General features: G+C 49.5%; 1 protein-coding gene across 1 annotated transcript; it reads right to left on the bottom strand.

The window, feature by feature from the left end:
* Positions 1-700: 700 nt before the first annotated feature.
* B3GNT6 (UDP-GlcNAc:betaGal beta-1,3-N-acetylglucosaminyltransferase 6) lies at positions 701-7,527 on the bottom strand. Its single transcript, XM_005579151.5, has one exon. The coding sequence runs from the start codon at positions 4,176-4,178 to the stop codon at positions 3,024-3,026; it is 1,155 nt and encodes a 384-aa protein (XP_005579208.1). The 5' UTR covers positions 4,179-7,527; the 3' UTR covers positions 701-3,023.
* Positions 7,528-12,398: the final 4,871 nt, after the last annotated feature.

Raw genomic sequence — 12,398 nt, 5'->3', positions numbered from 1 at the left:
GTGCTATGGTCGGAATGGAATGTTTATGTTTCCCCGGAATTCTTTTTTTTTTTTTTTTTGAGACGGAGTCTCGCTCTGTCGCCAAGGCTGGAGTGCAGTGGCCGGATCTCAGCTCACTGCAAGCTCCGCCTCTCGGGTTCACGCCATTCTCCTGCCCCAGCCTTCTGAGTAACTGGGACTACAGGCGCCCGCCACCTCGCCCGGCTAATTTTTTGTATTTTTTAGTAGAGACGGGGTTTCACTGTGTTAGCCAGGATGGTCTCGATCTCCTGACCTCGTGATCCGCCCATCTTGGCCTCCCAAAAGTGCTGGGATTACAGGCTTGAGCCACCGCGCAGGGCTGTTTCCCTGGAATTCTTACGTTGAAATCCTAGCCCTGAAGGTGATGAGGTGAATCTGGGCCGCTGTAAAAGAGGCCGTGGGAGCTCGCTTGCCCCTTCCACCATGCAGGGACACAGCAAGAAGGCAGTGAGGGATGGGCCCTTGCCAGACACCAAACCTGCCGGGACCTTGACCTTAGACTTCCCAGCCTCCAGAACTTCCAGAGATGTTGCTTGTAAGACACTCAGTTTATGGTATTTTTGTTACAGCAGCCTGAACAGACTAAAATACTAGCAGGGCAAGGCTGCTGTAGCAGAGTAGACAAATCTCAGAGGCTCAAAAATCATAAACGTTTTTGTCTATATTGTCATGTCCATAATTTTTTTTTAAAGCATAAAAATTTATTTTGTCTTCCTCAGTAGTCTTAGCTGAGTATTCCAGGTTGGTCCCCGGGCTGCTCTCAGGAACTCAGGAATCCTCTTGTTTCTCTGCCTTCCTCTAGGCCAGTGGTTCTCTACTAGGGTGAATTTGCCCACCAGGGTACGTTTGGCAACATCTGAAGATACTTTGGGTGTCATGACTCGGGTTGTGACACTGGTATCTAGTGAGTGGAGGACACGGATGCTGCTGAATGTTTCACAATGCACGGGACTGCCCCCCACAACAAAGAACTGTCCTGCCCCAAATGTCAGTAGTTGAGAAACTTCCACTTGGGCCTGGAGTGTTGTCCTCACTTGCAAAGTCAGAGCTGGGTCCCAGGCCCAGCCATGTTCCAGCAAATGGGAAGGAGGAAGAGCGCATAGTCAGGCCCAGGTGCCACAGTGATCCTCCTCATCCATTCCCCCCCATCCATGAGGGCCTAGTCACAGGGCCACATCTAACTGCAGGGGACAGGGTGCTGGGAAATGGAGTCTAGGTGAGTGCCCAGGAGGAAGGGGGCAGCCGACTCAGGTGGGCAGCTGGCAGCTTCCCCTATGGGCATCCTAACTGGTGCAAGAGACATCAGGATGGTGGTGATTGGAGGACATTTCGGTAACCAGTTCAGAGCTTGTGCAAAATGCAGAAGCAGGAGAGAGCTGGACAAAGCGCAGGCACTGACAGCTGGATGGAGGCCAACAGTGGGAGGGAGGGGACAGTGAGTAGCACCTGGGTGGCAGGAGCCTGAAATGCAGGACTGAGGAGTCTGGTCTTTGTCTTGAAGGCAGGGAAGGACCTTTGGCCAGTCTCCTGACTTTCTGCCCAGGCTCTTTCCTCCCAAGGTGAGTCTCTTGTGTCCATCTTACATAGTTGGGACATTGCTGACACACTTCTGCCTGCCCATAGGCCGTTCCTTGATTTTCTATGTTGCCAAGATGACTGGCAGCTGCTGGAGGTCAGGACCACAGCCTGGTTCTCAGAGTCCCAGGCACCAAGTTCCCACTCACCCCTGCAAACTCTCTCTCTTTTTGAGATGGAGTCTTGCTCTGTCGCCCAGGCTGGAGTGCAGTGGCACGATCTTGGCTCACTGCAACCTCTGCCTCCCAGGTTCAAGCGATTCTCCTGGCTCAGCCTCCCAAATAGCTGAGATTACAAGCATGAGCCACTACGGCCAGCTAATTTTTGTATTCTTAGTAGAGACGGGGTTTCACCATATTGGCCAGGCTGCTCTCGAACCCTTGACCTCATGATCTGCCCGCCTTGGCCTCCCAAAGTGCTAGGATTACAGGTGTGAGCCTTCTCACCTGGCCCCACACTCTTAACCACTGTCCACCTCAGTCTTACATCCCCCACCTCCCCAACACAATTCTATACACCTGCCTCCACGGATTCCCCAACAATGGTCTCCATGGTCCCATCAGCGTTTCTCCACTTCGGACTCCGTGGAACTCCCTGCTGGGTTGTCCAAGGCCCACTGACCCTAAGTTCCAGACCCTGGCAAGGAGCCTGTCTCTGACCCATGGGGGTGAGTATTGGCGGGCAGTACCCAACCAGGCCATTAGCTTTGGTTGGGGTGAGTTCCTGGAGGGGACCACAATGGTGTGCTGTCTGGGAACGCCATGGCCCTGGATTAGTCACTGTCTGACCAGGCCTCTGGTTTCCACTTTGCACGGTGAGGATTTCTACCTCACGGTGCACTGGGGCAGTAGTGGGAGGAAGGCCGCCACATGCGCCTCAGTTGCATGTTGGCTGACTTCTGGCGGGAGGGGGAAGCGGGATCCTCCTGACCACTGTCAGCCCAGCTCCACTCACTTGTAGGGGAAACAGTGGAAATGGCAACTGACATTTGTAGGCACAAGGCAGGGGACGCTGATCCTGGCTCCCACGCTCCCAGGTCTCCCTTGCTTCACTGCTCACGAGGACCCGAGTGTGGGAACGAGGTGCCTAGGAAGGCTTGCAGAGAGGGCAGTGGAGCTGGGTTTTCGAGGATGAACAGTCTAGCCGAGCGGTCCTCAGGCCTAGCCGCACATTCACATCACCGGAGGAACTTTAAAAATCCTTAACATGTCTGGGGCCACCCCAGACTAATCAAATAGAAACTTCGGGAGATGGAGCCAGGATGTAGGTATTTTCCACACCCCCCACCCCAGCTGATTTCAGTGTGCAGCTGGGGTTCAGGTGCACAGAGCTGGGCAGGACGTACGGTACCCAGGGCGGGAAAGCTGCTTTCTCAGCATGGACACCGTCATGGGTGGAGGCCCGGGGCTGAAGCCGTCCACCCGGCCTCAGGAGACCCGGTGTCCCCGGTCACAGCTGAGCGTGGGGCTGTGCAGCGCCTTCCACATGAGCAGCATCTCATAGGGCGCGAAGCGGTGTACCAGCAGCAGCTCGCGGTACATGCAGGGGTCGAAGGAGGACTGCTGCGCGCCAGGCAGCTGCACGCCGTAGGGCCGGATGCCCTCGTGGCCGCTGGGCGCCAGGCCGGCGCGCTCCAGACACATGCCCATGTAGGCGTCGTCGATGGGCAAGAGCGGGGTGTGGAGGGCGGCCGCGCGCAGGGCCCGGGCCGTGAGGCTGGACAGGAGGAAGCCGCCGCCGCTGCAGTATACCGGGTAAGCGGACCCGGGGAAGAGCTGCGGGGGCACGAAGTACTTGCTCCAGCTGTCGCGGATGGGCACGGAGCCCTCCATGAGCTGGCCGGTGAACAGGTGGCGGCCCGGTGGCTGTGCCTGCAGGAAGCGGACTACGTTGGCGGTGTGCACGAACACGTCGTCGTCGCCACTGAGCAGGAAGCGCGCGTGCGGACAGCGCGCAGCCAGCCAGTCGAGCAGGTGCAGGTGCTTGAGCGTGAGGTTGAGGAAGGTGTCCGCGAAGGACCACTGCAGCACGTCGCCGTGCTCGCGCGCCTCCAGCGCCACCAGCTCCGCCAGCCGCTCGGCGCGCGCTTCGTCCTCGGGACCGGGGGTACCCAGTAGGAAGAGGCGGCGCACTGGCCACTCGCCGTAGCTGCGCTCCTGCCCCCAAGTGCGCCGGATGAGCTCGCGTCGCTCGTAGTGCGCAGGCGCCGACTTCACGGCCAGTAGCAGAAAGACACCGCGGCGGCTGGCGCACTTGGCCGGTGCGTCCCAAAGCAGCGGGAAGTGGCGACAGTGGCGGTACCGCAGGAAGTCCTGGATGCGCGCGGGCAGCTGCTCGAAGTTGGCCGTGGCGTTCGCCGAGGCATTGGCCACGCACGGGGGCCCGGGGGTGAGCGCCAAGGGAGCGTCGGTGGGACCCTCTGGCGTCTCCTCCTGCTGGGACCTCTCCTCCAGCAGGGACCTCTCCTCCCGCGGGGACCTTGGAGCCTGGAGGAACCACTGCTGCAGTGCCAAGAAACTCACGCCCACCAGGAGGCAGGCCAGAGTCTTGGGAGTCAGGGACCTGCGGCAGGGAAAAGCCATCTGTGGGGGAAACCGAGTCAGAAGTGAGCCGGAAGTCGTCTCTGACACCGGCGGGACGCCACCCGTGCCCCGTCACTTCTCTCCCAGAACCCAGCTCCAGCCCCTTCTCAACTCTGCTGTTAAGTGGTAAAAAGGAACCAAAATCCAAGATTACACTGATGGTCTCTGGTCTCCCACACTCTGGACCGTTCCTGTGACCTTCAGATCTATGTCTCTCTTTGCCTCCTGACAACACCGCCCCACAACCCGTCACGTAGGCCCAGTGGACTCATCGTCTGAGTCTCCATTCTTCCCCTGAACCCATACCCTGCTATTCCCACCTCCGTTCACCTGACTACTCCAGCCAGAAACCCCAGCCTTCTGCCTTGTCCGTCTCAGCTGCTACCTGCTCTCTGCATCTTGTTGATTCTGCACCCTACCTCCCTCTCACTTATTGCCTCTTCTCCACCTCTGTCCAGCCCGTATCCTCTCTAATCTCTTCCCTTCGTTGCCACCCGAGTCAAGGAAGGATAAGGTGATAGCACTGGACTCAGACCCAAAGCCAAATTCTGCCTTCCCCACTTCCATCTGCACCGTCTGAACAGTCAATTCCGATGGCTGGGTCTGAGTGTTCTCATCTGTGACACAGGGTTAGTGAATTCCTACTGCAGGGCTGTTGTGAGCATGAAATGAGCATGAAGTGGCCAGTGACTGGGTGACACAGGTGATATGACCTCATGGGTGAGATGACCTCCACAGCATCCTCTAGCTCTGCCTCCTCATTCTACCTGCTGGTATTATTTGCTGTTCCCAAACATTCACTCTCAGGCCCTCTCCTGTATGTAGCCTGCCTAGGTGCACCTCAGGTCTGGCCTTCATGAAGACCCCCAGGATGAATCCCAGGTCAGAACAATCTTTCTCGTATTTAACTGTGCCCTGCTAAAAATTCAGTCACTTAAGGTTCTGCATCTCAGACCATTGGCTATTTATTTATTTATTTGAGACAGGGTCTTACTGTGTCACTCAGGCTGGAGTACAGTGACACCATCATGACTCACTGCAACCTTGACCACCTAGGCTTAAGCAGTCCTCCCACTTCAGCTTTTGGAGTAGTTGAGGCGCTGTACGGGAGTGCGCCACTACACCTGGGTAATTTGTGTGTGTGTGTGTGTGTGTGTGTGTGTGTGTGTGTGTGTGTGTATGTGTGTGTGTAGACAGGTTCCCACTATATTGCTCCGTCTGGTCTTGAACTCCTGGGTTCAAGTGATCCTCCCACCTCAGCCCCCCAAAGTGCTGGGATTACAGGCATGAGCCACTGTGCCTTGCTCCCACTCTCTCCTTAAAACAGTCGCCATACTCTCCTGACTTTCCTCCTTTCTTTTTGACCATGTTTCTCAGTTCCCTTTGCTTAGTTCCCCCTCTCTAATAACAACCTCCTCCCCCTTCTCCCCTTCCTTCCCCTCCTCCCCCTCCTCCCCTCCTCCCTCCTCCCTCCTCCTCCTTCTCCTCCTCCACCTCCACTTCTTCTTCCTATTTCTTCCTTTCTTCTTCTTCTTCTTCTTTTTTTTTTTTTTTGAGTCACGGTCTCACTGGGTAACCCAGGCTGGAATGCAGTGGTGTGATCGTGGCTCACTGCAGCCTGCACTTCCCAGGCTCAGGTGATCCTCCCACCTCAGCCTCCCAAATTGCTGGGACCACAGGCCTGTGTCACAGTGCTTGGCTAATTTTTTCTATTTGTTGTAGAAACAGAGTCTTGCTATGTTGTCCAGGCTGCTCTCAAACTCTTGGACTCAAGTGATCCTCCTGCCTTGGCTTCCCAAAGTGCTGGGATTACAGGTGTGAGCCACCGCACCTGACCTCTCTAATAATAACCTTTAATAGTGGAAGGCCTCTAGGGCTCTGTCTTAGACACTCATTTCACCTTTGTCCAAGATGATCTCCTTCACTGTTAGGACCTCCGAGCTTCAGAGCCGCACATCCATCCAGCGCCCTGACTTAACAGCTCCATATGGCTGTCCACAGCTACCTTGGATGCGACTTGAACTCTCATCTTCCTCCCCCGAGCTGTCCCGGAGTGCTGCCATCCACTGGGTTGTTCAAACCAAAAACCTTGCTTGACTCCCTCCTTCTGCTCATTTCCCCACCCAAGCCCTGACGATTCTCTCTTCTGCAATTTTCATCAACATGCTTCCATTCTCTCTATCAACAGGCTGATCCAAACTTAACATCCCCGCCTCACATGAAGTAGCATCCTGCCTGGCGCCTCTACACGCTGTCTTGTTCTCGGCTGACCTCTCCCCTCCCTTTGAATTATGTAGATTTATGTGCCACTCCTCATGCTCTTTTCTTTAGCTTCCCTGTGATCCATCTGGCCTTTCCCTCAGCCCAGTGAGACCCTCAGACTGCCAGACCTCTTCCTACCTCGGAGCTTTTCCTTGTGCTGTTCCCCTTCATAGATTGACTTCTCCCTCCCTCCGTCTGCTTAAGAACTCAGCCTCTGGGTCTGCTTGACAAGGCATATTCTTGGGGAAGCTTGAATGAAGCTCAGAGGAGACCAGGTACCCTGTTAGACATTCTCAGCATATGATTTGTTTAAAGGTTATCTTCCCTCCTAGGCTGTAAGCATTTTAAGGGTAGGGATCACAGCGGTGTTCACTGTTGTATCACCAGCGCCCTGCATAGGGTAGGAGGTTAGGACAGCCGAGTAGTAGGAAATGCTGGCTGCCTGAATTCAAATTCCACTGCCACTGCTTTCTAGTGTCATGATTTTGAGCATGTTGGGACTTAAGCTCTCAAATACTTGCCTCTGAAGAGTTACTGTGAAGACCAAATGATAATGTGTGTAAAGAATTTACTATGGTCCTTGGCACATAGTATTCAGTAAATATTATTTGTTAGGATTATCAAGGTACTGATAAATATTTGCTCAAAGACTGCTTTTCCAAGAGTATGTGCTCAATAAATACTTCCAGGTAGTTTGCACATAGGTGTTATCAGATTGAACCCTACTGCTTGTATATTATAGTCTGTACACAATATCGAGCCCAGAGTGGGCACAAAGCAGGCATTCAGCGAAACAATGGAGCAATTAACTACAAATGCAAGTGTGAGAACCTTGCAAAGGTGTGGATGTAATCACCGAGTGCTGATTAGAAATACCAGAGTATTATATAGTATATTGCTCTTTATTTCTTCCTGCTTCTGTGTTAGAGGCACTGTGAGAAGAGGGTCTGTAAGATAAGCTATGTCTTTTTTACCTTCAACTATCTACTCACTGCATAGTCCTGTGCCTGGCACATTTGGGGAATGCAGTATTTTTTTTTTTCAATGAATGAAAGAATAAAAAAACGAATGAAAACAGAATTTGGAGTCTGAATAACTGGCTTTGAGCCCCAGTTTCTTTCCTGAGTTAATCTCCTAGGTTTCAATGTCCTCATTTGAAAAACTGAGAAAGTTAACACTCATTTTTCAATGAAATAAGGAAAGAATTCTGTTTATGTTAAAGTGCTACACAAATGCTAGTTAAAAAAATTAAGCATCCCTCATCATTTCTGGAAAGAAAAATAATCTCCTTCTTAATGTAACAATAAATCTTGTTTCAAAGAAATTTGCATTTACTCTGATAAAACGGATAGAAGATCTTGGATCACAGCCAACTTCTGATGTAAAGGAAAAGGTGTTGGGCCAGGCGCTGTTCCCGAGGGCGGTGCTGGCTCGCTCAGCTCTGTTCTTGGATGCTGCACTGTGTAGCCCGAGGGCTTTGACTTGCTGTGAAGTGTTGGACATTTATCTCTATGATTCTTTTTGCTGGATCCCTTCGTTTCTCAAAGCAGTCTTCAGGCATCCTGGAGCCCATGCACCTTAAACTTTCCCAGCCTCTGCTGGCCCTGATCCCTTGTCTCTCAGGACTCAGCTCAAATACCACCTCCTCCAGGTCACCTCATGGTAAGTCCAGGTCAACAGAACCTGTCTCCTTGTTGATGTCACAGCTGTCGAGTAGCCAATTTGGTAAAGAGGACAGATCTGCCACTTACTCCACCCCTTTGAACCTCAGGTTGCTTGTTGGTGAGACTTTGGACAACTCCTTTATCTCAGTGTCTCAGAATTATGAGTTAATTCATGTAAGGCATTCAGAGCCTGGCATGTAGTAAGCACCGGAATAACATTAGCAGTTGGCTAACACAGGAGATCATCTTTTTATGGATGAAGTCTAGCCTTCTCACACAGTGTGGTATAAAGTTCCTCTTTATCAACTTTATAAAATTCCTCTGTGATCTTCTAACTGCAGGCAGTTCTCACTCTGTTTATTGCTCCACACATATTAACACATCCTGCCTTTGCAATACTATTCACTCTGCCTAGAATTCCCCCTTCTTTTTCTTTTTCTCGGCTCACTGCAACCTCAGGCTTCCGGGTTCAAGTGATTCTCCTGCCTCAGCCTCCCAAGTAGCTGGCATTACAGGTGTCCACCATCATGCCCAGCGAATTTTTGTATTTTTAGTAGAGATGGGGTTTTACCATGTTGGCCAGACAGGTCTCAAACTCCTGACCTAAGGTGATCCACTCGCCATGGCCTCTCAAAGTGCTGGGATTACAGGCGTGAGGCATCTCGCCCAGCCAGGAATTGCACCCCTTGTTTTCCCAGGAACTACTTTGGTCATTTCCTCCTCTGGTTTGATGCTGAGAGATGGATGGCTGGAACATAGATTCTTGGGCCACCCACCCACCCCCTACTATCCCAGGGCATTCCTGGAGGAATATTAGTATAGCAGAATATTTGTATAGCAAGAAAGGCAAAGAAACGTTTTATTAGCTATTAGGGCCTTGGCCCCAACCCTCAGCATGAAGCCCTGAGCCCTGGGGTCTGCACTGGACCTGTGCAGTAGGGGCAATTCTGTCCTCATTCCTCTCCGCTTGGCCTCCCCCGTTTCTTGCTTGGCACTCTGATGAGAGGGGAATGCAAAGAAGGAAAAATGCACCTCCTTCCCAATAGGAAGAAGCCCAGGCCCCCATCTTACCTGTAGTGTTGGAGAGAGAAGAAATAGACAGGAGCCATCCCCAGCCTGAGACTAGCCTTTAACCCCTATATTTCACACACTGAGGTTCCACCCCAGGCCTGTGGCTTCATTCAGTCCTCTTGAATCTGACCAATCCATGACATCACCCCTCCTCCTTAGGGGTAGGGTGAAGAGGGGGAGGGCAGCTACAGGCTTCCTTAGCCACCGGTGACTGCCTGCTTCCTCTTTAAACTCAAATGTCCTTAGAGTGTGGGTCAAATGAATCTCCTTGGAGGAGGATGTTCTCAGTGCAGTATTGTACCTGTGCTCCTGGAGAAGGTGCATCTTGTCTGTGAAGACAGTGTGTGATGATGGACCTCACGTAGAGGCCCCCTTTGAGTTGCCCAGGAAAGTGTATTGTATGCCTTCAGAGGCAGAGGCAAACTGTCTGAAGGGCTGTGGAAATAGGCACAGAACATAACTGGTTGGCCACATCTGTAAGAGTAAAGTATTTATTAGTTGTTGATTGAATAAAATCAGTTTAATTTTAATATTAGGTATGGGGCCCTAATAGATGCGACCACAATGTTAAATTGTAGTGATCCATCACAGGCTACCATATATAAACATTTATATATGTAAAATAGAGATAAAATCTATATTATATTTATATATATTACATTTTATATATTAAAACATACATATATTTAAAAATATAAATATATTAAAATGATGTATATACATAAAATATATGTATTTCTAGATTTGAGCATAGGCAAAATTGGGCTGCTAAATGGAGAAGTAGTAGGGGATAATCACCCTTTTTAAAAATAAGGTTTTTTATAATGAGTTTTAATCCTTGAACGGCTTGCTTTAACTTATATTGGGCCATATTAACTATAAAATGGGGACTCATGGGGTCCCATTTTATCAAGCCAATTTGCAAATGACAAAGAGGCACTTTAATTTTAATTTATTATAATTATTAATATTGAAACAGGGTCTTACTCTGTCTCCCAGGCTGGAGTGCAGGGGCACTATCTCAGCTCACTGCAACCTCCGCCTCCTGGGCTCAGGTGATCCTCCCATCTTAGCCTCCTGAGTAGGCACACACCATCACACATGGTTAATTTTTGTATTTTTTGTTGAGATGGGGTTTTCCCATTTTGCCCAGGTTGATCTTGAATTCCTGGGCTCAAGAGATATTCCTGCCTTGGTCTCCCTAAGCGCTGGGATTACAGGCATGAGCCACCATGCCCAATCTAATTTATTATTTATTTTGTCAAAGCAAATATGTCTAATAGCAGTGGGTATGTGAGCATGGGAAATTTAGGCAAGGCTACACTTAAATTGAGGCATACTCATTTAAACATTTTTATATGTCGTTACCCTCTCAAGATTATAGGGTCAGAGTGTTTAAATTAGTGGGATCTCCAGGTATAACTTGAGCCCCAGTATTAAGTTCATGAATTTTTGACAATTAGGGCATTTTCACAAATGTTAAGTTAGAAACTGTGTTGTAGAGGCACAAAAACCAGTAAGTGCTGTTTTTAATCTTTTTGTTATATAAATTTTTAGTATATAAATTAGGAATCTTGAATTTCCAATTAAATCAAGTTATGGAAAATATAGCATATACACAACTTGCCATATATATAATGTATATTTATTTATTTATTTATTTGAGACAGAGTCTTGCTTTGTCACCCAGGCTGGAGTACAGTGGCTTGATCTCGGCTCACTGCAACTTCCACCTCCTAGGTTCAAGCCATTATCCTGCCTCAGCCTCCTAAGTAGCTGGAATTACAGGCGTGCACCACCACGCCCAGCTAATTTTTTTGTATTTTTAGCAGAGATGGGGTTTCATCATGTTGGCCAGGCCAGTCTGAAACTCGTAACCTCAGGTGATCCACCCACCTCAGCCTCCCAAAGTGTTGGGATTACAGGCGTGAGCCACTACACACAGCCTGTTTATTATATTTATATTAAAATATGTATATAATTTATTTATATACATTATAGTTTAAATTATGTACATTTATTCATATCTATTTTATATAATTTATTATAATTTATACATACCTTTTATTTTTCTCTGTATCTAGGGGTTTGTTCATAAATCAATAAGTAATCTAAGGCTAGCATTATGTTTCCAAGACTTGGTGTTTGCTCAGTACCTGAAGTTTAAAGTTCTAGGCTGGGCACGGTGGCTCACATCTGTAATCCCAGCACTTTGGGAAGCTCAAGTGGGTGAATTGCTTGAGCCCTGTAGTTTGCAACCAGCCTGGGCAACATAGTGAAACCTCCTCTCTATTTAAAAAAAAAAAAAAAAATCAGTCGAGTGTTGTGGTGCACACCTGTAGTCCCAGCTATTTGGGAAGCTGAGGTGGGAGGGTTGCCTGAGCCTGCGAGATTGAGGCTGTAATGAGCCACGGTAGCACCACTGCACTCCAGCCTAGGCAACAGAGCTAAATAAATAAATAAATAAATAAATAAATAAATAAAGTTTCTCTGCTTTTCTTGGAGTTGTAGCTGCCTAAAGCATTAGTCTCTCTTGTTTGATTTTTGTTGTTGTTTTTAAGGCTTTTAGCCAGCAGAAGCTGTGGGTGTTAATTTCAGCCTCTAGTTGATAAGAGGAGAAGCAGGAGGAGGAAAGGGACTCAGTGCCTCTAGGAAGGAAGTGCTCTCTGGGATGGCCCCCACTGCCAAATAACCAGTTCATTTTTTATCTTTTTAAGTAAAAATTTTAGAATGGCTAGCATTTCTAGGTAACTAAATAGGAAGATCTCTCTCTCTCTCTCTCTCTCTCTCTTTCAGTGTTTGCCTGACAAATTCTTGGTGGTATCAAGTAGCCCCCTGTTGTTTTGACTTTACAAATTGTTACTAGAAAAACTTTGGGAGTGACCTCCAGCATACTGGATTCACAGGCAGCTGCTTCCCTTTCCAGGGTGCCCTAATCGACATATGAGGGGTTGGGGTGGGGACCAGGAGCCACCACAGCAAAGAATGCAGCAAAGGAGGCACTGGCCTCAGCAGCCCTGACTCTTGGGAGACGCTATGGGACTCCGGTGAAGTGACTCCACCAGCGGCTAGGGCTAGGCAGTTAGATCCTTTCCCCGTCTCCACTTACTGACAAAGAGAGCTGAGTGTCAGATCACCCCTTTCTGACTGTTACTCAGGAGGAATGCTGCTCTCCTAGAGCATGACAGCCCTTGTCTCTCAGTAGTGAGATGGAGGTAGAGCT

Source organism: Macaca fascicularis, chromosome 14 (assembly GCF_037993035.2).
Source record: "Macaca fascicularis isolate 582-1 chromosome 14, T2T-MFA8v1.1".
In the NCBI taxonomy this organism is placed as follows: Eukaryota; Metazoa; Chordata; class Mammalia; order Primates; family Cercopithecidae; genus Macaca; species Macaca fascicularis.
Note: the sequence above shows the minus strand (reverse complement) of the source record. Positions and strands in the feature narration are given on the sequence as shown.

Excerpts from the sequence above, each read along its gene's own strand:
- B3GNT6 (XM_005579151.5), bottom strand. The coding sequence starts at position 4,178 with ATGGCTTTTCCCTGCCGCAGGTCCCTGACTCCCAAGACTCTGGCCTGC.